Here is a 26,418-nt window from a genome sequence, read left to right as displayed (position 1 = left end):
ATCTGCTGAGTAAGAAGGTATGGTTCATATAAATAACATACATCTAATCCTGCTTCCATCTCAGCCCCAAATATGGGAATGCAAGATGCTCTGCAGCTCCAGGCTCTGAACAATGAGACACAGCAAAGGCAGGCAAGAGGCGGCCCCTGGAGCTCTCCTGGCTTCTGATTTCACTGGGAATTATTGTCCCTCCTTCCCAGAGTGCCAACAGGCTCCTGGCACCGGGGTGAGTCCCCCTGGTCAGAATATCTGCTGCCCCATGGACCTTCCCCATTACACTGCAATTAAATTATTACTGCCATCATTTGTCCCTCCCATGTCCCCATCCCCATGTCCCCCTGCACTGGGACCTTCCCCATTACACAGCAATTAAATTATTACTGCCATCATTTGTGCCTCCCACGTCCCTAGGCCAGGCCCTGCAGCCCCAAGGGGCACCTTGGGGACAGCACTGGTGACCCTGCAGGACACAGGGTCCCTCTGAGGGCAGCAGCTTGTGGATGTGCAGCTGCCAGGAGATGGTTCCACGGGAGAGGGACTGAGGGGTGAATGAGCCACCAAAGGTGAAGGAGAGCCACCAAAAGTGAAGGAGAGCCACCAAAGGTGAAGGAGAGCCACCAAAGGTCCTCCCCAGAGGGGCTGCAGCCCTGCCAGCACTGCCACCTCTGTCACCTCACTGCCAGCACTGCCACCATAGCCAGCACTGCCAGCACTGCCATCTCTGCCAGCACTGCTACCACAGCCACCACTGACACCACTGACACCACTGACACCACTCTGCCACCTCACTGCCAGCACTGCCACCTCACTGCCACCCCACTGCCACCACTGCCACCACAGCCACCACTGCCACCTCACTGCCACCTCACTGCCACCTCACTGCCACCACTGCCACCTCACTGCCGCCACTGCCGCCACTGCCAGCACTGCCACCACTGCCGCCACAGCCACCACTGCCACCTCACTGCCACCACTGCCACCTCACTGCCACCTCACTGCCGGCACTGCCGCCACTGCCACCATAGCCACCTCACTGCCACCATAGCCAGCACTGCCACCTCACTGCCACCGCTGCCACCTCACTGCCACCACTGCCACCTCACTGCCGCCACTGCCGCCACTGCCAGCACTGCCACCACTGCCGCCACAGCCACCACTGCCACCTCACTGCCACCACTGCCACCTCACTGCCACCTCACTGCCGGCACTGCCGCCACTGCCACCATAGCCACCTCACTGCCACCATAGCCAGCACTGCCACCTCACTGCCACCGCTGCCACCTCACTGCCACCACTGCCACCTCACTGCCGCCACTGCCGCCACTGCCAGCACTGCCACCACTGCCGCCACAGCCACCACTGCCACCTCACTGCCACCACTGCCACCTCACTGCCACCTCACTGCCGGCACTGCCGCCACTGCCACCATAGCCACCTCACTGCCACCATAGCCAGCACTGCCACCTCACTGCCACCGCTGCCACCTCACTGCCACCACTGCCACCTCACTGCCGGCACTGCCACCACTGCCGCCACAGCCACCACTGCCACCTCACTGCCACCACTGCCACCACTGCCACCTCACTGCCGCCACTGCCACCATTGCCACCTCACTGCCACCATAGCCAGCACTGCCACCCCACTGCCACCGCTGCCACCACATTGCCACCTCACTGCCAGCACTGCCACCTCTGTCACTTCACTGCCACCTCACTGCCAGCACTGCCACCACTGCCATCACAGCCACCACTGCCACCTCTGTCACCACACTGCCACCACTGCCACCACACTGCCACCTCTGCCATCACAGCCAGCACTGCCACCCCACTGCCACCACTGCCACCTCACTGCCACCTCACTGCCACCTCACTGCCACCTCACTGCCACCCCACTGCCGGCACTGCCACCTATGCCAGGGCCATGCTGCAGCCCCTGCGCCCTCAGCTGTGCCCAGTGCCATGGGGTGAGTGTCCCCCCAGCAGATACAAGCCCAGCCACAGCAGGAGCCAGGGCCATCCCCCCAGGATCCCTCCTCAAGGGCCTCTGGAGCACAAGGAAGTTTCTGATTTATATCAGAACAATATAATAATATATTCTGATTTTATCTCAGAATCTGCTTTACAGAGAATAAATGACAAGGGAGGAGTGGCACCGGTGATCCTCAGCACCCCTCACTCCTCCATCCGTCCCCACAACACAGCCAGCAGCAGGGTGCCACCATGGAACACACAGCCACCAAAAAAGGATTAAAATAAAAATGTAAAAAAATTAAAAATAAAAATAAAAACATCTAAAATAAAATATTTTAAAATATTTTAAAAATTCAATATCGCCCAATTTCCCAGCATTTTCCATGGGATTCACCTCCATTCCCATCAGACACTCATTTATCTCCTCTTTTCCCCCCCAAGGCAAGCAGGGATTTGTTTGTTCCCTGAGCCCTGGGCCTGGGAGGTGCAGCCAGGAGCTCCCTGCCCAGCCTGGGGCTCAGCAAACCCCTCCTGGCTTTCACCTGTCCCCTCAGTTCCCAAAGGAAAGCAAAAACACCCTTGGAGTTGTACATCTGCACACCCCAATCACTGCAAGCACACAGGGCAGAGTGAGCAAGAAGCCCTGAGGAGTCACCCAGGGGATTGTCCTGCCAAGAGGCTTCTCCAGGGAAAGGGAATTGCTGGGGACATCAGGACGTTCAGGTTTCCTGAGGCATCCCTGCCATGGAATTCACAGCCCAGAGGAAATGTCAGAGGGCATTTCCCTCCCTGCAATGCCCCCAGGCCATTCCTGCAGCTCAGCCCTGTCCCAGAGATGGACACCAGCCCTCCCTGCTCTGCCAGGTTCACCCTGGGACCCAAAACTGCTCAGTTTTCACCCAGGATAAAACTGGGCCGCTCAGACTTGGTTCTTTTTATTCCTTTTTATTTCACCTTCCTGAAAGAACCTCCCCAAAACGAAGTTACAGCAGCTGATCCCTCAGAACCCACACCCTCCACAACCTCCCGAAACCTGGGAAGGTTTTTTGGAACAGGTGACCAAGGGAAGGCCAGGGGTCACCCCAAGAGGTTCAGAGCAGGAGCTGAGCTCAGCCCAAACTCCTCTGCATCCCTGGAGAGCCACCAGCAGGAAAATCCCCCCAGGAGCAGAAGAAATTCAGCCTTAAAAAGTGCTGGGAAGGGAATGGAGCCCCAGGAGGGGCTGAGGGAGCCGGGCAGGGGCTGCAGAGTCCCTGAGGGAGCCGGGCAGGGGCTGCAGAGTCCCTGAGGGAGCCGGGCAGGGGCTGCAGAGTCCCTGAGGGAGCCGGGCAGGGGCTGCAGAGTCCCTGAGGGAGCCGGGCAGGGGCTGCAGAGTCCCTGAGGGAGCCGGGCAGGGGCTCAGCCTGGAGCAAAGGAGGCTCAGGGGGCCCTTGTGGCTCTGCACAGCTCCTGCCAGGAGGGCACAGCCGGGGAACAGGGACAGGAGGTTCAGGGTGGACACTGGGGAAAAGATACAATGAAAAGGAAAAAGCAGCTGCCCCTCATTGAAATGCCAAAGTTTCCTGGCCAAAGGGCAGAGTTCCAGAGCTGGAGCAGAACTGTTCCTTCCCCAGGGCTCCCCACCACCCTCAGCCATTATCTGATGGAAGCACAGAGCTGCAGTGAAGCTGGGCAACACCAGATGGAAATGAAGGGGCAGGATCCCCAAAGCCTGCTACAAACAGGGCAAGAAGTGAGGAAAAAGCACAGCCCAGAGCTGAGGAAAAAGCACAGCCCAGAGCTGAGGAAAAAGCACAGCCCAGAGCTGAGGAAAAAGCACAGCCCAGAGCTCTGGAGCGCAGCCCCTGCAGAGCTGCACCGAACTTCACTCCCCCATGCAATTCACAATTCCTCTCTCATCCCCCCACCTGCATTTCTGCCATGAAAACCTGCAGGGATTTTCCTCCTGAGAGGACAAAATCAGAGGCAATTTTGCCAAAAGGCAGCTGAGGTGGCAGAGGGAGCTGGGGCTGAGGATTGCCCGGTGCCAGGCGGGTTTCTGTTCCAGATTTAGCAGCACTCACTCCTTGGGGCAATCAATCCCCTGAGAGACACAAACCCACTGCAAACACGGGGTCAGCGCTTCTGCTGCTCCCAGGGGAGATTGGGATTCACCTCCAGCTGTCTGACACCCAGCCCTGGCCCAAATGGGAGTGCAGGCATTACCTCAGTCACAAAGAGGGTGCGGGGGTCAATGATGTCCAGGAAGTGCCTGAATCTGCCATAAAATGAGCTCTGCAAAACAGGAGACAAAAAAATAATCACATTCAGTGAGAAATTGCCTTTCAGGGTTTATTTCCTTTGCAGAACGACGAAGCATCAGCTGAAAATAAATAATATAGGAGGTTTTTACTGGTGATTTGAGATAGGAAACCTGATGAACTCCAGGATTCCCTGGATCCCTCCCTTTGCTCCCAGCAAAAGCCTCTTCAGGCTCTTTCCAGCTTTTCCATCCCTACACGAGCACAGCCAGCCTGGATTATTCCCAAAGTGCCACCAAGAACCAGCCCAGGCTGCTCAGGGCTGCACCCTGGGCACCTCCAGAGCCAGGAAAAGTCTGCAAGGAGAGGAAAGGATCTGTGAAACAGCAGGGAAAGGTCATGGGCAGCTCCAGGGCAAAGGAGGAAACATGACTCAGTATTTAGACAGTGAAAATAAAAATATCAGTGGGGTTTGTAGCAACTCCAAGCACCAGACCATGAAATATTGAGGGACTGGGACACATGAACATCATCACTCCTGGCCCAGCTGGATTCCAGGATCCTGGGGCAGGAGAATTCCAGATCCCAGGCCAAGGGACACAGGGCAGTCCAGTGGCCTCTCCTCATCACCCAGAGCCCCTGGGGACGTGGATCATGGCCAGGGACACCAGGAGCTCTGGGATCCTGGCAATTCTCCATCCTCACGTGGCCCATCTCCTGCTGGGCTGTGAATACAGGCCTGGGGTGTGGATGGAGCAGTGGCAATGGTGTTAAATCACACCAGAACGTGCTGGTGCCTCCTCCCTGCTCCCCCAGGGATCCCCCCCGATTCCTGCATGGATCCCCCCTGATTACTGCATGGATCCCCCCTGATTCCTGCAGGGATCCCCCTGATTCCTGCATGGATCCCCCCCTGATTCCTGCATGGATCCCCCCTGATCCCTGCATGGATCCCCCCTGATTCCTCCAGGGATCCCCCTGATTCCTGCATGGATCCCCCCTGATCCCTGCATGGATCCCCCCTGATCCATGCATGGATCCCCCCTGATTCCTGCATGGATCCCCCCTGATTCCTGCATGGATCCCCCTTGATTCCTGCAGGGATCCCCCCTGATTCCTGCAGGGATCCCCCCTGATCCATGCATGGATCCCCCCTGATTACTGCATGGATCCCCCCTGATTCCTGCAGGGATCCCCCCTGATTCCTGCAGGGATCCCCCCCTGATTACTGCAGGGATCCTCTCCTGATTCCTGCATGGATTCCTCCCTGATTCTTGAATGGATCCCCCCTGATTCCTGCAGGGATCCCCCTGATTCCTGCATGGATCCCCCCTGATTCCTCCAGGGATCCCCCCTGATTACTGCAGGGATCCCCCTGATCCCTGCATGGATCCCCCCTGATCCCTGCATGGATCCCCCCTGATTACTGCATGGATCCCCCTGATTCCTCCAGGGATCCCCCCCTGATCCATGCATGGATCCCCCCTGATTCCTCCAGGGATCCCCCCTGATTCCTGCATGGATCCCCCCTGATTCCTGCAGGGATCCCCCCTGATTCCTTCCAGGGATCCTCTCCTGATTCCTGCATGGATCCCCCCTGATCCCTGCATGGATTCCCCCTGATTCCTGCAGGGATCCTCTCCTGATTCCTGCATGGATCCCCCGTGATTCCTCCAGGGATCCCCCCTGATTCCTGCAAGGATCCTCTCCTGATTCCTGCATGGATCCCCCGTGATCCCTGCATGGATCCCCCCTGATTCCTCCAGGGATCCCCCCCTGATCCCTGCATGGATCCCCCCCCTGATTCCTGCATGGATCCCCCCCTGATTCCTCCAGGGATCCTCCCTGATCCCTCCAGGGATCCCCCCTGATTCCTGCACGGATCCCCCCTGATTCCTGCATGGATCCCCCCTGATTCCTGCAGGGATTCCTCTTCAAGGGCCCTGTCCAAGCACTGCTGACCCCCCAGTGCAGCCTGACCCCACAAACTCCAGCATTCCTCCACGTTCTGCACCAAATAAAATTAAAAAAAGAACCCCCCCAATGGAACAGAACAGCTCCACACAAGTCCAGGAAAAAAGCACAGCGGTTTTTAATTAGCAGGGATCTAATTAATGCTAATTCTGGTACTTTTGAGTGGATTTGAGTTTGACATTTTGCTGCCTCCCTTTTATTTTGGGTGTGGGATCCCTGCAGATGGCAGAACCCTCCCAACACGTGCCAGGGGTGGGTGGGCAGTGAGCAATCCCTGAGTCAGGAATTGAGCAACCCCAGGAGCAGCAGCCACAGCCCCTGCCCATCCCACAGAGCCCAGGGCAGCTGGGCTGCTGCTGAACTAACAGCTGGAATTGCTGCTAAACACCTGGAATTACTGATAACCAGCTGGGACTGCTGCTGAACTAACAGCTGGAATTGCTGCTAAACACCTGGAATTACTGATAACCACCTGGAATCGCTGCTAACCAGCTGGAATTACTGCTAACCACCTGGGACTGCTGCTAAACTAAGAGCTGGAATTGTTGCTAAACACCTGGAATTATTATTAACCTGATGGATTTACTGCAAACCAGCTGGGCCTGCTGCTAAACTAACACCTGGGATTACTGCTAACAACCTGGAATTGCTGCTAAACAAACACCTGGAATTATTGCTAAATACTTGGGATTACTGCTAACCAGCTGGGATTGCTGCTAAACTAACACTTGGAATTACTGCTAAACACCTGGAATTGCTGCTAACCAGCTGGAATTGCTGCTAACCAGCTGGGACTGCTGCTAAAAAACCACCTGGAATTATTGCTAACCAAGTAGAATTACTGTTAAACACTTGGAATTACTTCTAACCAGCTGGAATTGCTGCTAAATACTTGGAATTGCTGCTAACAACCTGGAATTACTGCTAACAGACTGGAATTACTGTTAAATATTTGGAATTATTGCTAACCAGCTGGAATTACTGCTAACCAGCTGGAATTACTTCTAACCAGCTGGAATTGCTGCTAAATACTTGGAATTATTGCTAACCAGCTGGAATTACTGATAACCTCTTGGATTTACTGCTAACCAGCTGGGACTGCTGCTAAACTAACACCTGGGATTACTGCTAAATACTTGGAATTGCTGCTAACCAGCTGGAATTGCTGGTAAACACCTGGAATTACTGCTAACCAGTAGAATTCTTGCTAACCAGCTGGAATTGCTGCCTTCACCACCAGCAGGATGGGGGATCCTGAACCTGAGTGGCCTTGACTTCCCCACTGCCTCTATCTCTGTGCCACACTGAGAACAGCAGCACCAAATGGAATGAAATGGAATTTAATGCAAATCAATAGAAATTATTGGAATTAATGGAATGAAATGGAATTCAGTGGAAATTAATAGAAATTATTGGAATTAATGGAATTTAATGGAAATTGATGGAATGAAATGGATTTCAGTGGAAATTATCGGAATTAATGGAATTAAATGTAAATTAGTGGAATTCGATGTAAATTAATGGGATTAAATGGGAATTAAATGTAATTAAATGGAAATTAAATGGAATTAAATGGAAGTTAAGGGAATTAAATAGAAATTAACAGAATTAAATGGAAATCAATGGAATTAAATGGAAATTAACAGAATTGAATGGAAATTAATGGAATTAAATAGAAATTAACAGAATGAAATGGAATGAAATGGAAATGAAATGGAATGAAAGGGAACATCAGTGTTTTACAGCCCCTGACCAAGGAGTGATGCCAAGGGAGGGGTCAGGAGAGCCCAGGTTCCAGGGGCAGCATGGAAATGTCCTCAGGAATGCCCAGCTCCCCTCTCCCAGCTGCCCAGGCCCTGGCAAGGCCCTTGGGCTGGCACTGAGCCCCTGCCTGGCCAAGCTCAGCAAGGCCCAGCTCAAGGCCAGGCCTGAGCAGCTCAGCCCCGGCCTGGTGTGATCCCAGCCCCACATTCCCTGCCCACGGCTGGGGAGCTGGGAGTGCCCAAACCCCAAAATCAGGGAACGGTCTGGGATGGGAGGGACCCCAAATCCCACCCAGAGCCACCCCTGCCATGGCAGGGACACCTCCCACTGCCCCAGGTGCTCCAGCCCCAGTGTCCAGCCTGGCCTTGGGCACTGCCAGGGATCCAGGGCAGCCCCAGCTGCTCTGGGCACCTGTGCCAGGCAGAGGCAGGGAGGGATTTGTTTCCAGGGCAGAGGCAGGGAGGGATTTGTTTCCAGCTTCTGCTGCCTGAACTTGCCCAGTCTGAGCCCCAAAACCACCAGGGAGGCTGGGTCTGAACAGGTTTGGTGGAACTCTGATGAGTCAGGGCCTCACACCAAGAGTGCTCTGAGAGCCAGGCTTAAACTGGAGCAAGGCTTAACCCAGAGCCAGGCTCAAACCCAGAGCCAGGCTCAAACCCAGAGCCACCAGGACTCCTTGGGCTCCACCCCAACCAGAGCCAGGCTCAAATCCAGAGCCAGGCTCAAATGCAAGCCACCAGGGATCCTTGGGCTCCACTCAACAAGAACCAGGCTCAAACCCAGACCATGAGGGCTCCATTCAACCAGAGCCAAACTCAATCCCAGAGCTCAATGCCAGAGCCAGGTTCAAACCCAGAGCCACCAGGGCTCCTTGGGCTCCATTCAACCAGAGCCAGGCTCAAACCCAGACCATGAAGACTCCTTGGGCTCCATTCAACCAGAGCCAGGCTCAAACCAGAGCCAGGCTCAAGTCCAGACCATGAAGACTCCTTGGGCTCCACCTCAGCTAGAACCAGGCTCAATCCCAGAGCTCAATCCCAGGGCTCCATCCCAGAGCCAGGCTCAATCCCAGAGCTCAATCCCAGAGCCAGGCTCAATCCCAGAGCTCCATCCCAGGGCTCCATCCCTGAGCCAGGCTCAATCCCAGGGCTCCATCCCAGGGCTCAATCCCAGGCCAGCAGGGCTCAATCCCAGGGCTCCATCCCTGAGCCAGGCTCAATCCCAGGGCTCCATCCCAGGCCAGCAGGGCTCAATCCCAGAGCTCCATCCCAAGGCTCCATCCCAGAGCCAGGCTCAATCCCAGAGCTCCATCCCAGGGCTCCATCCCAGAGCCAGGCTCAATCCCAGAACTCAATCCCAGGGCTCCATCCCAGAGCCAGGCTCAATCCCAGGGCTCAATCCCAGAGCTCCATCCCAGGGCTCCATCCCAGAGCCAGGCTCAATCCCAGGCCAGCAGGGCTCAATCCCTGAGCCAGGCTCAATCCCAGAGCTCCATCCCAGGGCTCCATCCCAGAGCCAGGCTCCATCCCAGGGCTCCATCCCAGAGCCAGGCTCAATCCCAGGCCAGCAGGGCTCAATCCCAGAGCCAGGCTCAATCCCAGAGCTCCATCCCAGGGCTCCATCCCAGAGCCAGGCTCAATCCCAGAGCTCCATCCCAGGGCTCCATCCCAGAGCCAGGCTCAATCCCAGGCCAGCAGGGCTCAATCCCTGAGCCAGGCTCAATCCCAGAGCTCCATCCCAGGGCTCCATCCCAGAGCCAGGCTCCATCCCAGGGCTCCATCCCAGAGCCAGGCTCAATCCCAGGCCAGCAGGGCTCAATCCCAGAGCCAGGCTCAATCCCAGAGCTCCATCCCAGGGCTCCATCCCAGAGCCAGGCTCAATCCCAGAGCTCCATCCCAGGGCTCCATCCCAGAGCCAGGCTCAATCCCAGGGCTCCATCCCAGAGCCAGGCTCAATCCCAGGCCAGCAGGGCTCCCTGGGCTCCCTCCCCTGCAGTTCCTGGCCCTGCTGCCAGCTCCTGCCCAACAAAGATCCCTTTGTGTGCTGCTCCCAGCCTGGCACTCCTGCTTTCCCTTTCAGAGATGTGCAGAGCAGCCTCACTGCTGGCATCCCCTCATCCAGGTCAGCCCCTGCTCATTCCCAGCTGCTTCTCCTCACTGGAAGCCAAAGGAAAGTTTTTCGAATTCAGGACTGGTTTTCACAGAGCTGCATACAAAACACAAGGCAAAAAAACCCCAAAACCCAAAACAAAAAACAAGCCCCAGCAATTCCCAATGTCAGGAAAACGAATCCACAAACACCAGAGGTTTATGTCCAAAAAGGAGACAGAGGAGTCCTTTGGCTTTATTCCAATAAAGGCAGAGGCCATGGGCCATTCCCCTGGGGTCTTTCACCTTTTTGGAGGACTCAGCCTCCTTTTTATCCCAATTTCCAGCCACATTTCCCTTCTCTCTTTCCCCATTTCTGAGGTACTTGAGAGGTTCAGACTTCCCAAAACTCCTGATACCAAAGATTCCCCTCTAATGTACAACCCTCCCTTTTCATTTTTAATTCCTATGGAATTTAGGGGTTTTCCCCCATTTCTGAGGTACTTGAGAGGTTCAGACTTCCCAAAACACCTGATACTAAAGATTTCCCCTTAATGTATAACCCTCCCTTTTAATTCCTATGGAATTTAGGGGGTTTTCCCCATTTCTGAGGTACTTGGGAAGTTCAGACTTCCCAAAACTCCTGATACCAAAGATTCCCCTTTAATGCATAACCCTCCCTTTTAATTCTTAATTCTTATAGAATTTAGGGGTTTTTTCTTCTTCCCATCGTTTCTTTCATCTCTCAATGTGTAATTTCGTTTATCAGCAAACCCAAAGTTTATTTGTAAAAGCAAATCTCTTTTCCCATTCATCAATCAGTGGAATCCTTCCCATGGTTTCTTTTATCTCCCAGAGCTGGTTTTATCTCCCAGCAGCCCCACAGCTTGTTTGGAAGGACAAATCTGCCGTTCCTCTCACTAATAATTCAGAAATTTGGGGGAAATTCTTCCCTGGGAGGGTGGGCAGGGGCTGGGCTGGAGTTCCCAGAGCAGCTGGGGCTGCCCCTGGATCCCTGGCAGTGCCCAAGGCCAGGCTGGACACTGGGGCTGGAGCACCTGGGACAGTGGGAGGTGTCCCTGCCATGGATGGGGTGGCACTGGGTGGGATTTGAGGTCCCTTCCAGCCCAAACCACTCTGGGATTCCCTGATCTGTCACCATGATAGTTTCTGAAAATTCCTCTTTGCCCAGGATTTTGCTGCTGGGAAGCTGAGCAGCCTCAGGGGAATGCCAACAACAATGATCTGATTGCAGCTCCTGAGTTTGCTGCTTTGGGACAGGGCTTGGACCTTGTTTACAACAGCTGAATGTTGGACTGGCTCCATGGGAATTGTTTTTAATTAATGACCAATCACCATCAGCTGGGCTGGACTCGCTGAGTCAGCCACGAGTTTTTATTCTTCATTCTTGTTAGGCCTTCTGTCTGAATCCTTTCTCTTTCTTTAGTATAGCATAATAAGTATAATATAATAAAATAAATATAAGTATAATATAATAAATATAATAAGTATAATATATAATAAAATAAATATAATCATATATAATGAAATAAATAGAAATATAATAAGTATAATATAATAGATTTAATGAATAGAATAGAATAGAATAGAATAGAATAGAATAGAATAGAATAGAATAGAATAGAATAATCAGCCTTCTAAGAGCATGGAGTCCAATTCCTCATCTCTCACCTCGTCCTTGGGACCTCACAAACTCCCCAGAGATGCAGCAAACCCAGAGCTTTCAGGAGATGGAAATGGGATGAGAGGAGCAGCCCTGGGCACAGCAGCAGCTCTGAGCCCTCCCCGCCAGCCCTGCCTCAGTTTCCCTGGGAGCTGGGAATGGTTCCCTGTGCCAGGCCCATCCCAGCCCAGCCTAACCCCTGTGCCAGGCCTATCCCAGCCCAGCCTAACCCCTGTGCCAGGCTCAGGCCCATCCCAGCCCAGCCTAACCCCTGTGCCAGGCCTATCCCATCCCACCCTAACCCCTGTGCCAGGCCTATCCCATCCCAGCCTAACCCCTGTACCAGGCTCATCCCAGCCCAGCCTAACCCCTGTGCCAGGCCCATCCTGGCCCAGCCTAACCCCTGTGCCAGGCCTATCCCATCCCAGCCTAACCCCTGTGCCAAGCTCAGGCCTATCCCAGCCCAGCCTAACCCCTGTGCCAGGCCTATCCCAGCCCAGCCTAACCCCTGTGCCAGGCTCAGGCCCATCCCAGCCCAGCCTAACCCCTGTGCCAGGCTCAGGCCCATCCCAGCCCAGCCTAACCCCTGTGCCAGGCCCATCCCAGCCCAGCCTAACCCCTGTACCAGGCCTATCCCAGCCCAGCCTAACCCCTGTGCCAGGCTCATCCCAGCCCAGCCTAACCCCTGTGCCAGGCTCATCCCAGCCCAGCCTAACCCCTGTGCCAGGCCCATCCCAGCCCAGCCTAACCCCTGTGCCAGGCCCATCCCAGCCCAGCCTAACCCCTGTGCCAGGCTCATCCCAGCCCAGCCTAACCCCTGTGCCAGGCCCATCCCAGCCTAACCCCTGTGCCAGGCTCAGGCCTATCCCAGCCCAGTCTAACCCCTGTGCCAGGCCCATCCCAGCCCAGCCTAACCCCTGTGCCAGGCTCAGAGCCCCTGAGCTGGCTCTGCCCTGGCTCTGCCCATGCCCATCCCTGGCTCCTGGAGCAGCTGGTGCAGTGAGCTGGAGCACAGTGAAAATCACCAATTTCCTGATGAATTGGGGCTATTTTGGGAGCGCTTCCCAGCAGGCTGCAGCACCAGGAGGTGCTGGGGAATGTCAGTTCCCTCCCAGGGAACATCCTGGAGCTGGGCCCTGGAGGTGCAGCTGGTCCCTAAAGCCAGGGGTTTGGGAGCAGCCTGGAATTGGGGATTTCAGCATCCTGACCCAAACAAGGAACAGCCTGGAATTGGGGATTTCAGCACCCTGACCCAAACAAGGAGCAGCCTGGCACTGGGGATTTCAGCTCAGCATCCTGCCCTAAACAGGAGCAGCCTGGAATTGGGGATTTCAGCATCCTGCCCTAAACAAGGAGCAGGCTGGAACTGGGGATTTCAGCTCAGCATCCTGCCCTAAACAGGAGCAGGCTGGAATTGGGGATTTCAGCTCACTGATCCTGCCCTGAACAAGGAGCAGCCTGGAATTGGGGATCTCAGCATCCTGACCCAAACAAGGAGCAGCCTGGAATTGGGGATTTCAGCTCAGCATCCTGCCCTGAACAAGGAGCAGGTTGAAATTGGGGATTTCAGCTCAGCACCCTGACCCAAACAAGGAGCAGGCTGGAATTGGGGATCTCAGCATCCTGCCCTGAACAAGGAGCAGGCTGGAATTGGGGATTTCAGCTCAGCATCCTGCCCTGAACAAGGGAAACAGCTGCAGGATCTGGGAGAAGGTGAGAGGCCATTAGGGAGATGTTAATCACCTTCAGGAGGAGAAGAGGAGCACAGGCATGGGCAGCCTCACCACTTTAATTACAGCCTGCTGTTAAACAGGGTTTAATTAAACCAGAGCAAAAAACATGCAGGCTTGAGCTCAAAACCAGGCTCATGTCAGCTTTTAATTAATTAGAAGAGATTGAAGCTAAAGCAAACAAAATTAAGACAAAGCCATTGAGCAATGGGGCTGTGTCATTTGTGACAGGCCACTGCATGTTTGGGCTAAAACTGGAACCCTTTGATGGTTTTCCAAAGTTGAGGAGCCAGGATTCCAATGGGAGAAGTTCCTGCACCAGGGGCAGGGCACAGGAACCTGCCAGGAGCAGGAGCTGTGGGTTAAAACCCAGAACAAGGGACAGAAACCACCAAATTCTCCTTTAAACCCAGTCCTGGGTGATGGAGGTGGGAAAAAACAACAGCAGAAGGATGTGGAGCTGCTGGAATAAATCCAGAGGAGACCCCAGAGCTGCTGCAGGGCTGGAGCCAGGCTGGGAATACTGGGAATGTTCCCCTGGAGAAGGGAAAATCCAGGGAATGCTCAGAGTGCCTGCAGGGGCTCCAGGAGAGCTGCAGAGGGGCTGGGGACAAGGCCTGCAGGGACAGGAGCCAGGGAATGGCTCCCACTGGGAAAGGGGAGATTGGGCTGGGATCTTGGCAAGGAATTCCTGCCTGGGCTGGAATTCCCAGATTTGCTGGGGCTGCCCCTGGATCCCTGGCAGTGCCCAGGGCCGGGTTGGATCCACCTGGGGCAGTGGGAGGTGTCCCTGCCCATGGATGGGATGGGATGAAGATGCTCTTTAAGCTCCCTCCCAACCCAAACCAGTCTGGAATTCTGGGATTTTGGGATTCTGTGGTGCTTGGCAGAAAGATGAGCTTGTGATGGGACCCCTCACCTGGGAATACAGCTGGGGATCCTCACTGGGATACAGCTGGAATTTGGGATTTCAGCACCCTGGCCTAAACAAGGATCAGGCTCTGGCAGCTCCAGCTGAGATCTCAGACACCAAAGCTGGGCAGAGCAGAGCAGGGGGGGCTGGGGGAAGCCCAGAACTCCTGGCAGGGAAGATTTGAGGGGCCCTGATCCCCTGGGAATGAGCTGGGGCTCCTCCAGAACAAAGTCTGGGGGGAAACGCCATGGGCAGGATGGGGGAAATAAAGAACTGGAGGGGCTGGGGCAGGGATGGAGGGGCTGGGACAGGGATGGAGGGGTCCCAGGCAGGGATGGAGGGGCTGGGACAGGGATGGAGGGGTCCCAGGCAGGGATGGAGGGGTCCCAGGCAGGGATGGAGGGGCTGGGCTCCCCATAGAGGATTTTGAAGCAGGGATGCAGGAGCTGGGCTCCCCATGGAGGATTTTGAAGATGCAGGAGCTGGGCTCTCCCAGGCCATGGTGGGAGCAGGGATGTGAGTGGTGCTGCATCCCAAACAGAGCAGAGCCAAGCAGGATCCACAAGCCCTGGGAACGTCCCAAGCCCTCCTGCCTGTGTGACCCCACAGTGCTGCCTGCTGGCTTCCAGCCTCGGCCAGGGAGGAATGTGGATGGAGCCAGCAGGACAGCAGCACCTCAGCCCTGCCACAGCTGCTGAGAGTGCACAGGGCAGGGCTGAAGCCCCAGGGCACAGAAGGGGGTGTTTGCCACGCTCACAGTGCCCCCCTGGCAAAGCACTCCCAAGGAATCCCCTCCCAAGGGCTCTCCCAGCACAGGGGGACCCTCAGTGCCTGCCCCAGCCCTGGCAGGTTCCCCAGGGCTGCTCCTGAATGAGCAGAACACAGCAGCTCTGCCAGGCCTGCCTGCCAGGGCTGTGCTGTGCAGGAAGGGCAGGCAGTGTCTCCTCTTCCTCCTCCTCCTCCTCATTGAAAACTGCCCAGCTGGAGCACCCTGCCCGTTCCCAGGGGAGCCAGCCCTCCCTGGGGCTCTGAGGATGTGCTCTGTGACCTATGGGACCCCAAACCCTTCCCATTCCCGTTCCCACTCCTGTTCCCATTCCCTGGACCCCTCTGCTGTCCCAGGCTGCTCCAAGCCCCGGAGGGACGTGGGGTGTGGGAGAGGCAGGAGATCCACCATGGAATGGCCCCACCATGGAATGGATCCACCATGGAATGGCCCCACCATGGAATGGCCCCACCATGGAATTGTCCCACCATGGAATGGAATTGTCCCACCATGGAATGGAATTGGCCCACCATGGAATGGCCCCACCATGGAATTGTCCCACCATGGAATGGATCCACCATGGAATGGAATTGTCCCACCATGGAATGGAATTGTCCCACCATGGAATGGATCCACCATGGAATTGTCCCACCATGGAATGGATCCACCATGGAATGGAATTGTCCCACCATGGAATGGAATTGTCCCACCATGGAATGGCCCCACCATGGAATTGTCCCACCATGGAATGGAATTGTCCCACCATGGAATGGAATTGTCCCACCATGGAATGGCCTCACCATGGAATTGTCCCACCATGGAATTGTCCCACCATGGAATGGAATTGTCCCACCATGGAATGGAATTGTCCCACCATGGAATGGCCCCCTGGGAAATCCACAGCTCAGCCCAGAGGTGGCTGGGTGAAGCCAAGCACAGGTGAGGAGTCAGACTGGGGTTAAATAGGGGTTAAACAGGGGTTAAATAAAGGGTAAACAAGGGCTCTGGATTGCTGTGGACGGTGGGAATGGTCCCCCCGTGGGGACTGTCCCCATGGTAGGACACACTCACACCCAAGGTAAGGAAGGAGCAGCTCCTCCAGGGAGTCCTGCCCAGCTCAGCAGGGACTGCTGGAGGTTTATGAGCGTTTTTCTCAGCCTCAGTGCTTCCCCCAGCAGAACAAGTCCTCTTTGCTCATCCACAGTGGGTGGCAACAAGACCCAGCTGCCCCTGCCCTGCTCACCTGGGCCAGGTGTGTGACTGAGCACAGCTGCTCTGCCCATCTCAGCTGGCAGCTGTGGAGCAATCTGTTCTATCTGACCCATTCTGTTAACCTGACACCATATCCTGGGGGTCACACCGCCCCTCCAGCCCTTGGCACCGGAGCTGGGCATTGCCTGGTGGGGCTGGCAGAGCGCCCGCCTGGAGCACCCCTGCTTCTGGGAGCCCCACCCCATCCCAGAGCTGCTCCTCCCCTCCCAGCCACCCTGGCAGGGGTCCCCCGGGGCAAGGACGAGCCCGCGCCATGCCGCACCGGGCTCCTGCCCGCCCCCGCGGGGCTCGAACCCGCGATCCCCCGGCCCCGCGCCCGCCGCGCTGCGCGCCGCGCCACAGGGGCCGCGGGGCCGCGCAGTGCCCGCCGCGGGCAGGGGGCGGTGGCTCTGACTGACAGCTCGGCCGGCCAATGGCGCGGGGGCTGCGGGCCAATGGGCGCGCGGCACCGCGGGAGGGGCGGGGCGGAGAGGAGCGGAGAGCGGGGGGCTCCGTCCGCGGGTGGGGGGGCGATGCCGCGCGCGGGGCGGGGGCGGCTCCCGCCGCCGCTCCCGGTGTCCCCCCCGCCGCCCCCCGCCGCCGGCAGTACCTGCTCGAAGCGGGGCTTCCCCAGCTGGAACGGGGGATAGTCCGCCGGCTCCGCCATCCCGCAAGCGCCACTTTAAACAGCCTCCCCCGCCGCCGGGCCCCGCCCCCCGCCGGCCCCGCGCTGATTGGCTGCGGCCAACCGCAGCTGCCGCGGGGCACGCTGGGACATGGAGTCCGCCGGCCACAGCCGGGGGCGGGGCCGCGCCGGCTCCGGCAGCCAATGGGGAGCGCGCCGTGCGCGGGGCACCATGGGAAATGTAGTCCCACGGGAAAGGGGAGACCCAGAGTGTGGGAAGAGCTGGTGAGCGGGACAGGAGAGGAGAGTTTCACCTTAATTGTGTAATAGACTGAGCTAATAATGAAACACGGGCAGCTGAAACACAGGGAGCTGAAAGCCCAAAAACGCACAAAAAACCACCCCAAATGTTATTGAAGGACATTTGTGAGAAAAAGGACACGAGGGGCTGGAGCGTGGTCAGGGCTGGGGCTGCAGAGTCCCTGAGGGAGCCGGGCAGGGGCTGCAGAGTCCCTGAGGGAGCCGGGCAGGGGCTGCAGAGTCCCTGAGGGAGCCGGGCAGGGGCTGCAGAGTCCCTGAGGGAGCCGGGCAGGGGCTGGAGAATCCCTGAGGGAGCCGGGCAGGGGCTGCAGAGTCCCTGAGGGAGCCGGGCAGGGGCTGCAGAGTCCCTGAGGGAGCCGGGCAGGGGCTCAGCCTGGAGCAAAGGAGGCTCAGGGGGCCCTTGTGGCTCTGCACAGCTCCTGCCAGGAGGGCACAGCCGGGGGGATTTGGGATCTTATCCCAGGGAACAGGGACAGGAGCAGAGGGAACGGCCTCAGGGGAGCTCAGGGTGGGCACTGGGAGGAATTTCCCCATGGGAAGGGGGGTCAGGCACTGGAAGTGCCCAGGGCAGGGCTGGTGTCCCCATCCCTGGGGGTTTCACAGCCCTGTGGCTGTGGCACTTGGGGACACGGGCAAGGGTGGCCCTGGCAGTGCCGGGCATGGCCGGACTCGATGCTCTCAGAGTTTTTCCCAATTCCAGGAGCAATTCCCGGTGGAATTGCAGATCCTGTTCTGACCAAGGCCAGCAGCGCCCTTTGGGGAGCTGATAAGGATCGGAGCTGATAACGATCTGATCTGATAATGGTCTGAGCTGATAACGATCTGAGCTCACATGAGGATGCGGGCTGATGACGACCTGAGCTGATAAAGATCTGAGTGATAACGACCTAAACTGATAACGATCCGGGCTGATAACGCCAAGGTCGGGGGCACCGGGAGCCGTTCGCGGAATTGTCTGGCCCAGATTAGTGGGATAAGAAATGTCTGCACCTTCACACGCCGGGAAATTGTTGGGAGGATTAGGATCAATCCCCAGGAGAGCACAGGGACAGCAAATAGAGGGAATGCAGCTGGAGAAGGAGGGAGGCAGGGCAGGGCTGGAAATCCAGGAGCAGGATTTCCAGCGATGGAGGAACTAAAACATGCACCCTAAACAAAAAATCCCGTATTTTTGCCACTCAGGGAAAGTGGGAATGCCCTGAAACAAAAAAAAAATCCCGATTTTTGCCACCGAGGAAAAGCAGGAATGCTCTGAAACAAAAAAAAAAAAAAAAAAAAAAAAAAAATCCCAATATTTGCCACCCAGGAGAAGTGAATGCCCTGAAACAAAAAAATCCCATATTTTTGCCACCCAGGGAAAGTGTGGATGTCCCGTTTTGCTGTGGAATTTCTGCTGCTGTGCCCCGTGGCTGCAGAGCACATAATTTCCCATTTTCCTCTTTCCTTCCCTCCTACAGAAGCAGTTTCTGATTTTGGGCTAACTCAGCGCCGATCCCCTTCAGTGAACCCCAAATCTGCAGCTCCAGGGGGAAGGGATGGACAAGGGGTTCTGAGGGGTGAAAAGGGGAGCAGAAAAGGCAGGAAAATGGCATTTTGTCATTTCTTTTGTCATTTCTGTTTGCTTTTCCTCGGAGCTGCTGCTCAAACAGAGCTTTGGTTGCCTGGGGTGGCAGCTCCGTGTGCCTGGGGACAGGGACAGGGACAGAGGCAGGGCATGAGGAGCAGGACCCTGCTCCCACCCAGCCCTGCCATCCCTGGGGTTTGGGGTTTGCTGCTGGAGGCTCTGAGCTGTCCCCAGAGCCCTGCAGGAACAGCCCTGGAGCTGTGGGGTCAGCCCTGGCCCCAAATTCCCTCAGCCCTGACCCCAAACCCAGCCCTGACCCCAAACCCAGCCCTGGCCCCAAACCCAGCCCTGATCCCAAATCCAGCCCTGACCCCAAACCCAGCCCTGATCCCAAACCCAGCCCTGATCCCAAACTCACTCAGCCCTGACCCAAACCCAGCCCTGACCCCAAACTCACTCAGCCCTGACCCAAACCCAGCCCTGACACCAAATTTAGTCCTAACCCCAAACCCAGTCCTGGCCCCAAACTCACTCAGCCCTGACCCCAAACCCAGCCCTGACCCAAACCCAGCCCTGACACCAAATTTAGTCCTAACCCCAAACCCAGTCCTGGCCCCAAATTCACTCAGCCCTGACCCCAAACCCAGCCCTGACCCCAAACCCAGCCCTGACCCCAAACCCAGCCCTGATCCCAAATCCAGCCCTGACCCCAAACCCAGCCCTGATCCCAAACCCAGCCCTGATCCCAAACTCACTCAGCCCTGACCCAAACCCAGCCCTGACACCAAATTCATTCAGCCCTGACCCCAACCCCAGCCCTGATCCCAAACCCAGTCCTGGCCCCAACCCCAGCCCCCCCAGGCTCCCTCTCTCCCCCAGCTCCTCTCCCAAGGAAACCAAAGCCATAAATCCAACCCAGACCTGCCAAAGCTGGGAGGGCTCCCTGTGCCCCAAATCCATCCCAGATCTGTGTGGGGATGGAGGCTGCCCCAAACTTGTCCCCAGAGCTCTCTGTGCAGATGGAACTGTCTCAAATCCATCCCAAAGGCTCATCCTGGGATCTGTATGAGGATGGAGCTGTCCCAAATCCATCCCAGGCTCTGTGTGAGGATCAGGCTGCCCCAAATCCCAGATTCATGTGGGGATGGAGGCTGCCCCAAATCCATCCCCAAGGCCCATCCCAGGATGGAGCTGCCCCAAATCCATCCCAGGCTCTGTGTGAGGATCAGGCTGCCCCAAATCCCAGATCTGGGTGAGGATGAGCTGCCCCAAACCCCCTTTCCCCCCCTTTCCCCCCTTTCCCCCTTTCCCCTCCCCAGGAGCTGCTGCTGCTGCCACAGCCGTGTTTGCTGACAGCAGAGGGGAGAGAATCTGTTTATCCCCAGCCCATGTGGAGTGACAGAAGACTATCACATTTTGGTGCCATCCCAGCAGAATATCAATTCCTTGGCTGATTCAATCCCACCAGATCCATCCAGGCTGGCAACTTGTGCTTCCCTGCCTGGGAGGAGGGGGAGCTCCCCCACCAAAAACAAGGGTTTGTTACAATTTGGGGTTTTTGGGGGGGAAATAACCCCCAGCCATGGGGTGAGCTGATCCAGAAACAGGGAATAACCCAAATCCATGGGGTGAGCTCATCCAGAAACGGGGAATAACCCAAATCCATGGGGTGAGCTCATCCAGAAACGGGGAATAACCCAAATCCATGGGGTGAGCTGATCCAGAAATGGGGAATAACCCAAATCCATGGGGTGAGCTGATCCAGAAACGGGGAATAACCCAAATCCATGGGGTGAGCTGATCCAGACACGGGGAATAACCCAAATCCATGGGGTGAGCTCATCCAGAAATGGGGAATAACCCAAATCCATGGGGTGAGCTCATCCAGAAATGGGATTTTTTTTTTGGGGGGGGGGGGGGGGGTGCTCCACTGAGGAGATCCTGGAGCTCTGACCCCAAGGGAAGCCCATGAAGGAGCTGTGACCCCATAAGAAATCTCTGAAGGAGCTGTGACCCCATAAAAAGCTCCTGGAGGAGCTGTGACCCTATGGGAAGCCCCTGAAGGAAACTGAACCCCAAGAGAAGCCCCAGAAGGAGGTTTGGCCCCATAAGAAGCCCTGAAGGAGCTGTGGCCCCAAGGGAAGCCCCAGAAGGAGGTTTGACCCCACAAGGAGCCCCTGAAGGAGCTGTGAGCCCATAACAAGCCTCAGAAGAAAGGGTTTGACCCTATAAGGAGCCCCTGAAGGAGCTGTGGCCCCAAGGGAAGCCCACACTGGAGCAGGGCCACAGTGAGGAGGAGGAGGAGGAGGAGGAGGAAGGAGCACAGGGACAGTGTGGGAGGGACTGAGCACAGCCCCATTCCCTGTCCCCCTGCAGCACTGGGAAGGAGGAGGGAGAGAAGCAGGAGGGAAACTGAGCCTGAGAAGGAAGGAGGGGTGGGGGAAAAGGGATTTAAAATTTGGGTTTATTTCTCACTGCCCTGCTGTGGTTGGATTGGCAATAAATGAAATTAATAAATTCACCTGATTTATTTCTCACTGCCCTGCTGTGGTTGGATTGGCAATAAATGAAATTAATAAATTCACCTGATTTATTTCTCACTGCCCTGCTCTGGTTGGACTGGCAATAAATTAAATTAATAAATTCACCTGATTTCCTCCATCTCTTGTGCCTCCATCTCTGGTGAGTTCTGAGGGATCTCTCCCTGCCCCTATCCCCAGATGGGATTTTTGTGGAGTTTTCTCTCCCTGCCCAGCTGAGGAGGGGAGTGAGAGCAGCTTTGGGGGGTACCTGGTGCCCATCCAGGGTCCCCCCACCCACGAGGGAGTTTTGGGGTGCCCAGAGGGGACAGCTGGGACAAGGGCACAGGAACATTCCTTGGGAAGGCAGATCTGGAGAAAGCTTTGGGCGGCAGAGCTGGAGCCTGGAGCAGCAGCCAGGCTCCCTCCTCCCGCAGGGCTGGGATTGCTCTGTGCTCCAGGCAGGGATTTGGGATTAAATCCTTGCTTTGCCCAACTCCAGGCACTGTCCCAGGCTGGATCCCCTTTCACTGGCTCCCAGCTCAGCCTCAGCATTTCCCTGCTGAGCCCCCCAGCCATGCCCAGCTCCCCAGGGGCTCCATCCCTGCAGCTGCAGGGAAAATAAACCAGGTTAGAGCCGAGGGAGCCGCTCTGCGGGAGCAGCGGGGTCATTTCTGGGGGCTGAGGGCAGCTCATGTTCTTCAGGGGAAAGGCTTGGGTGGAGAAAGGAGCTGGGAAGGAAAAGGGCTGAGTGGGGCAAGGTGGGGGAACGGAGCTGGGGAGGAGTCTGGGACAGCAGAGCTCCCAGGAGCACCCATGGAGCCAGGCCCTTTCCTTTTTCCCCTTTTCCCCCTTTCTTTCCCTTTTTCCCTTTCCTTTCCTTTTTCCCTTCCTTTTTCCTTTCCTTTCCCCTTTCCTTTCCCCTTTCCTTTCCCCTTTCCTTTCCCCTTTCCTTTCCTTTCCTTTCCTTTCCTTTCCTTTCCTTTCCTTTCCTTTCCTTTCCTTTCCTTTCCTTTCCTTTCCTTTCCTTTCCTTTCCTTTCCTTTCCTTTCCTTTCCTTTCCTTTCCTTTCCTTTCCTTTCCTTTCCTTTCCTTTCCTTTCCTTTCCTTTCCTTTCCTTTCCTTTCCTTTCCTTCCCTTCCCTTCCCTTCCCTTCCCTTCCCTTCCCTTCCCTTCCCTTCCCTTCCCTTCCCTTCCCTTCCCTTCCCTTCCCTTCCCCCTTTTCCCTTCCCTTTCCCTGGGTGCTCAGGGTACCCACACCAACCCCAAAGGGTCCCAAACCCCTCAGGTGCCCCACACCTGGGCCAGGAGCAGGATTTGGGCTGTAACTCGAGGTTCCTGCAGCATTCCCACTGCACAGCACTCAGGGACTGTCAGGACAGGTGGAAAAGCTGCTGGAGGAGTTGGACACCCTCCTCCTCCTCCTCCTCCTCGTGCAGCAGACAAACAGAAATGTCACTCGGTGTCCAGGCGCCGTCAGCACAGACGCTGTTGTCAATGAATCAGAAGTGTCTAGGAACAGCTTGAACAACTTTTATTTTTTTTTAAAGTGCTTAAAACGTAAATAACAAGCTCTTTATAAACATTAGTTGCAACTCTTAAAACATGAGACACACAGAACCCACTTCCTGCAGACGTGAAGAGAGGGAAGCCAACAACTCCAAACCCCAACACTTCTCCCACCTGGGGATGCTTTTCCAGGATTTTTACCCCAAATTTGGGCTCCCTCCCAGACAAGGCTGAGTCTACATCACACTGGAGAATGCACATCCCTCAGGTCTGTTCCAGTTTGAGGACAAGCCTTGGTGGCTCTCCTGGCCCACACGTGGCCAGGAGGACCAGGCAAGGGGAAATTGGCCACAGCTCTGGAGAAGCAAAGCCCAGCTGAGGGCTGGCAGCAAGGCAGAGCACAGCACCCTGCTGCAGCCTCCTGGAACAGCTCCAGAGTGCAAAAACAAACTCCAGGAGAAAGGCAAAACCACAGGGGCTGTTATGGCTGGGTTTGAAACAGAACAGGGAGAGGCTGCTGCTGGCCCAGAACAGCCTGGGGCGTGCTGGGCTCAGCACAGAGGGACAGAGCCCAGGGACACGGAGCAGGAACGCTGCTCCTGCCCCTGGGACCCCAAATAAATCACCAAATAGGAGATTCAGTCACTGAACACAGAGACTAATCCCAGATGGGCAACTTGAGAACATTTCCCCAGGTCTCTTCCTCATCCCCTCTCTCTCTGGGGAAGCATTTATGCCCTCAGAACCATTCCTTGGGAAGGTGGAGGTTCAGCACCAGCACCACAGACCCCCCTGCAGTGCTGCTGGGCTGCTCTTGTGCACAGAACAAAATCTGTGTGCTGAGGGGGGAACCCCAAATCTTCAGCCCAGAGGGGTGGGGAAACAGAGAACAGAGACAGGAGCATCTGTAGGAGCTTTCCCAAGCACAGGGAGGGACCTGCTGAACACTGGGGGACAGACAGAGCATCCATCACTGCTCCACACTCCTGCAGCACCCAGGGAGCCCTGCACACCTGGGCTCCTGCAGCTGGGAGGGGCAGGGATCGCTGCAAATGGGACATGGAAGGAGCAGGGATTGCTGGAAAGGCTGGAGATGGAAGGAGCAGGGATTCCTGGAAAGGATGGAGATGGAAGGAGCAGGGATTCCTGGAAAGGATGGAGATGGAAGGAGCAGGTATTCCTGGAAAGGATGGAGATGGAAGGAGCAGGGACTGCTGGAAAGGATGGAGATGGAAGGAGCAGGGACTGCTGGAAAGGATGGAGATGGAAGGAGCAGGTATTCCTGGAAAGGCTGGAGATGGAAGGAGCAGGGATTCCTGGAAAGGATGGAGATGGAAGGAGCAGGGATTCCTGGAAAGGATGGAGATGGAAGGAGCAGGTATTCCTGGAAAGGATGGAGATGGAAGGAGCAGGGACTGCTGGAAAGGATGGAGATGGAAGGAGCAGGGATTCCTGGAAAGGATGGAGATGGAAGGAGCAGGGATTCCTGGAAAGGATGGAGATGGAAGGAGCAGGGACTGCTGGAAAGGATGGAGATGGAAGGAGCAGGGACTGCTGGAAAGGATGGAGATGGAAGGAGCAGGGACTGCTGGAAAGGATGGAGATGGAAGGAGCAGGTATTCCTGGAAAGGATGGAGATGAGGGAACAGGTATTGCTGGAAAGGCTGGAGATGGGGGAACAGAACAGGTATTGCTGGAAAGGCAGGAAGTGTGGAAGCACCCATTGCTGGAAAGGCAGGAGAGGAGGGAACAGGTATTGCTGGAAACAGAAGATGAGGGAATAGAACAGGAATTGCTGGAAAGGCAGGAGGTGAGGGAACAGGTATTGCTGGAAACAGAAGATGAGGGAATAGAACAGGAATTGCTAGAAAGGAAGTGTGGAAGCACCTATTGCTGGAAAGGCAGGAGAGGAGGGAACAGGTATTGCTGGAAACAGGAGATAGAAAGAGAACATATTGCTTGGAAATGGGAGCTATGGAAGCACCCATTGCTGGAAAGGCAGAAGATGAAGGAACAGAACAGGTATTGCTAGAAAGGCAAGAAGTGTGGAAGCACCCATTGCTGGAAAGGCAGGAGATGGAAGGAGCAGGTGTTGCTGGAAAGGCAGGAGATATGGAAACACCCATTACTACAAGGGCAGGAGAGGAGGGAACAGAACAGGTATTGCTGGAAAGGCAAGAGGTGTGGAAGCACCCATTGCTGGAAAGGCAGGAGGTGAGGGAACAGGTATTGCTGGAAACAGGAGATGAAGGAATAGAACAGGAATTGCTGGAAAGGCAGGAGATGGAAGGAAAGGATATTGCTTGGAAATGGGAGCTATGGAAGCACCCATTGCTGGAAAGGCAGGAGGCAAGGGATTTCTGGAAACAGGAGATGAAGGAATAGAACAAGAATTGCTGGAAAGGCAGGAGATGAGGGAACACATGTTCTTGAAAAGGCAGGGGATTGAAGGAGCAGGTATTGCTGGAAAGGCAGGAGATATGGAAACACCCACTGCTGGAAGGGAAGGAGATGAGGAAACAGAACAGGTATTGTTAGAAAGGCAAGAGGTGTGGAAGCACCCATTGATGGAAAGGCAGGAGATGAAGGAATAGAACAGGAATTGCTGGAAAGGCTGGAGGTGAGGGAACAGGTATTGCTGAAGAGGCAGGAGATGGAAAGAGCAGATATTGCTTGGAAATGGGAGCTATGGAAGCACCCATTGCTGGAAAGGCAGGAGGTGAGGGAACAGAACAGGTATTGCTAGAAAGACAGGAGGTGTGGAAGCACCCATTGCTGGAAAGGCAAGAGATGAGGGATTTCTGGAAACAGGAGATGAGGGAATAGAACAAGAATTGCTGGAAAGGCAGGAGAGGAGGGAACAGGTGTTGCTGGAAAGGCAGGAGATGGCAAAGCACCCATTGCTGGAAAGGCAGGAAAAGAAGGAACAGGTATTGCTGGGAGCAGGAGATGGGGGAACAGAACAGGAATTGCTGGGAACAGGAGATGGGGGAACAGAACAGGTATTGCTAGAACAGAACAGGTATTGCTGGGAACAGAACAGGAATTGCTGGGAACAGGAGATGGGGGAACAGAACAGGTATTGCTAGAACAGAACAGGTATTGCTGCAAACAGGAGATATGGAAGCACCTATTGATGCAGGGCTGCACACCTGGTACAGCCTGCTGAGCTCTGAGAGTCACTTTTTATATTCAAGTGCAAAACGTTCAGGCTTTTGGAGCAAAACAAGGCAGAGCTGACTAAGGCAGAGGGGGCTGAGGGAGGCGGTGAGACACGACTGAGGGGAGGGAGAGGTGGGAGGGAGGGCTGTGGGATCCATGCAAACACTGGCACTTGTGTGGGGAGCACCAAGAGCCGTCCCTGCAGGGGCACAGGGCCAAGAGCAGGATCTTTGTGAGGCTGGGAGCCCCGTGGGAGATGCTGGCCCTGCAGCTGCCCCATTAATGCCCACTGAGGAATTCCTCTCCCTTTGCCCAGCACTGCTGCACCCCCAGGGCTGC

General features: G+C 55.9%; 2 protein-coding genes across 4 annotated transcripts in view; both read right to left on the bottom strand.

Annotated features, from left to right (window-relative positions):
- SFXN5 (sideroflexin 5) overlaps positions 1-17,085 on the bottom strand; it is a 119,523-nt gene extending 102,438 nt beyond the window's left edge. Inside the window, exons 1-2 of the mRNA XM_036382894.2 lie at positions 16,990-17,085; positions 4,176-4,244 (exon numbers count right to left, since the gene is read on the bottom strand). Coding sequence (XP_036238787.1) covers positions 4,176-4,244; positions 16,990-17,046 — 126 coding nt within the window. The 5' untranslated portion in view covers positions 17,047-17,085. The remainder of the gene's footprint in view (positions 1-4,175; positions 4,245-16,989) is intronic.
- Positions 17,086-22,921: 5,836 nt separating this feature from the next.
- On the bottom strand, positions 22,922-25,640 carry LOC129046657 (uncharacterized). 3 transcript variants are annotated; one of them, XM_054514563.1, is made up of 3 exons: positions 25,571-25,640; positions 25,007-25,266; positions 22,922-24,739 (listed from the first exon to the last, which is right to left on the bottom strand). In XM_054514563.1, exons 2-3 carry the CDS (start codon positions 25,041-25,043, stop codon positions 23,649-23,651), a joined length of 1,128 nt encoding a protein of 375 aa, XP_054370538.1. In that variant the 5' UTR covers positions 25,044-25,266; positions 25,571-25,640; the 3' UTR covers positions 22,922-23,648. The 3 variants fall into 3 exon arrangements, with proteins under 3 accessions (XP_054370538.1, XP_054370539.1, XP_054370537.1); XM_054514564.1 differs by lacking the exon at positions 25,571-25,640 and adding an exon at positions 25,375-25,432 and having other exon boundaries at positions 25,007-25,143; XM_054514562.1 differs by lacking the exon at positions 25,571-25,640 and having other exon boundaries at positions 22,922-24,986; positions 25,021-25,227.
- Positions 25,641-26,418: the final 778 nt, after the last annotated feature.

This window comes from Molothrus ater, chromosome 4 (genome assembly GCF_012460135.2).
Source record: "Molothrus ater isolate BHLD 08-10-18 breed brown headed cowbird chromosome 4, BPBGC_Mater_1.1, whole genome shotgun sequence".
Lineage (NCBI taxonomy): Eukaryota > Metazoa > Chordata > Aves > Passeriformes > Icteridae > Molothrus > Molothrus ater.
This window is presented reverse-complemented; position numbering and strand designations above follow the sequence as displayed.

Coding starts and splice junctions, on each gene's coding strand:
- LOC129046657 (XM_054514562.1), bottom strand. CDS start 24,905: ATGGGTGCTTCCATAGCTCCCATTTCCAAGCAATATGTTCTCTTTCTA.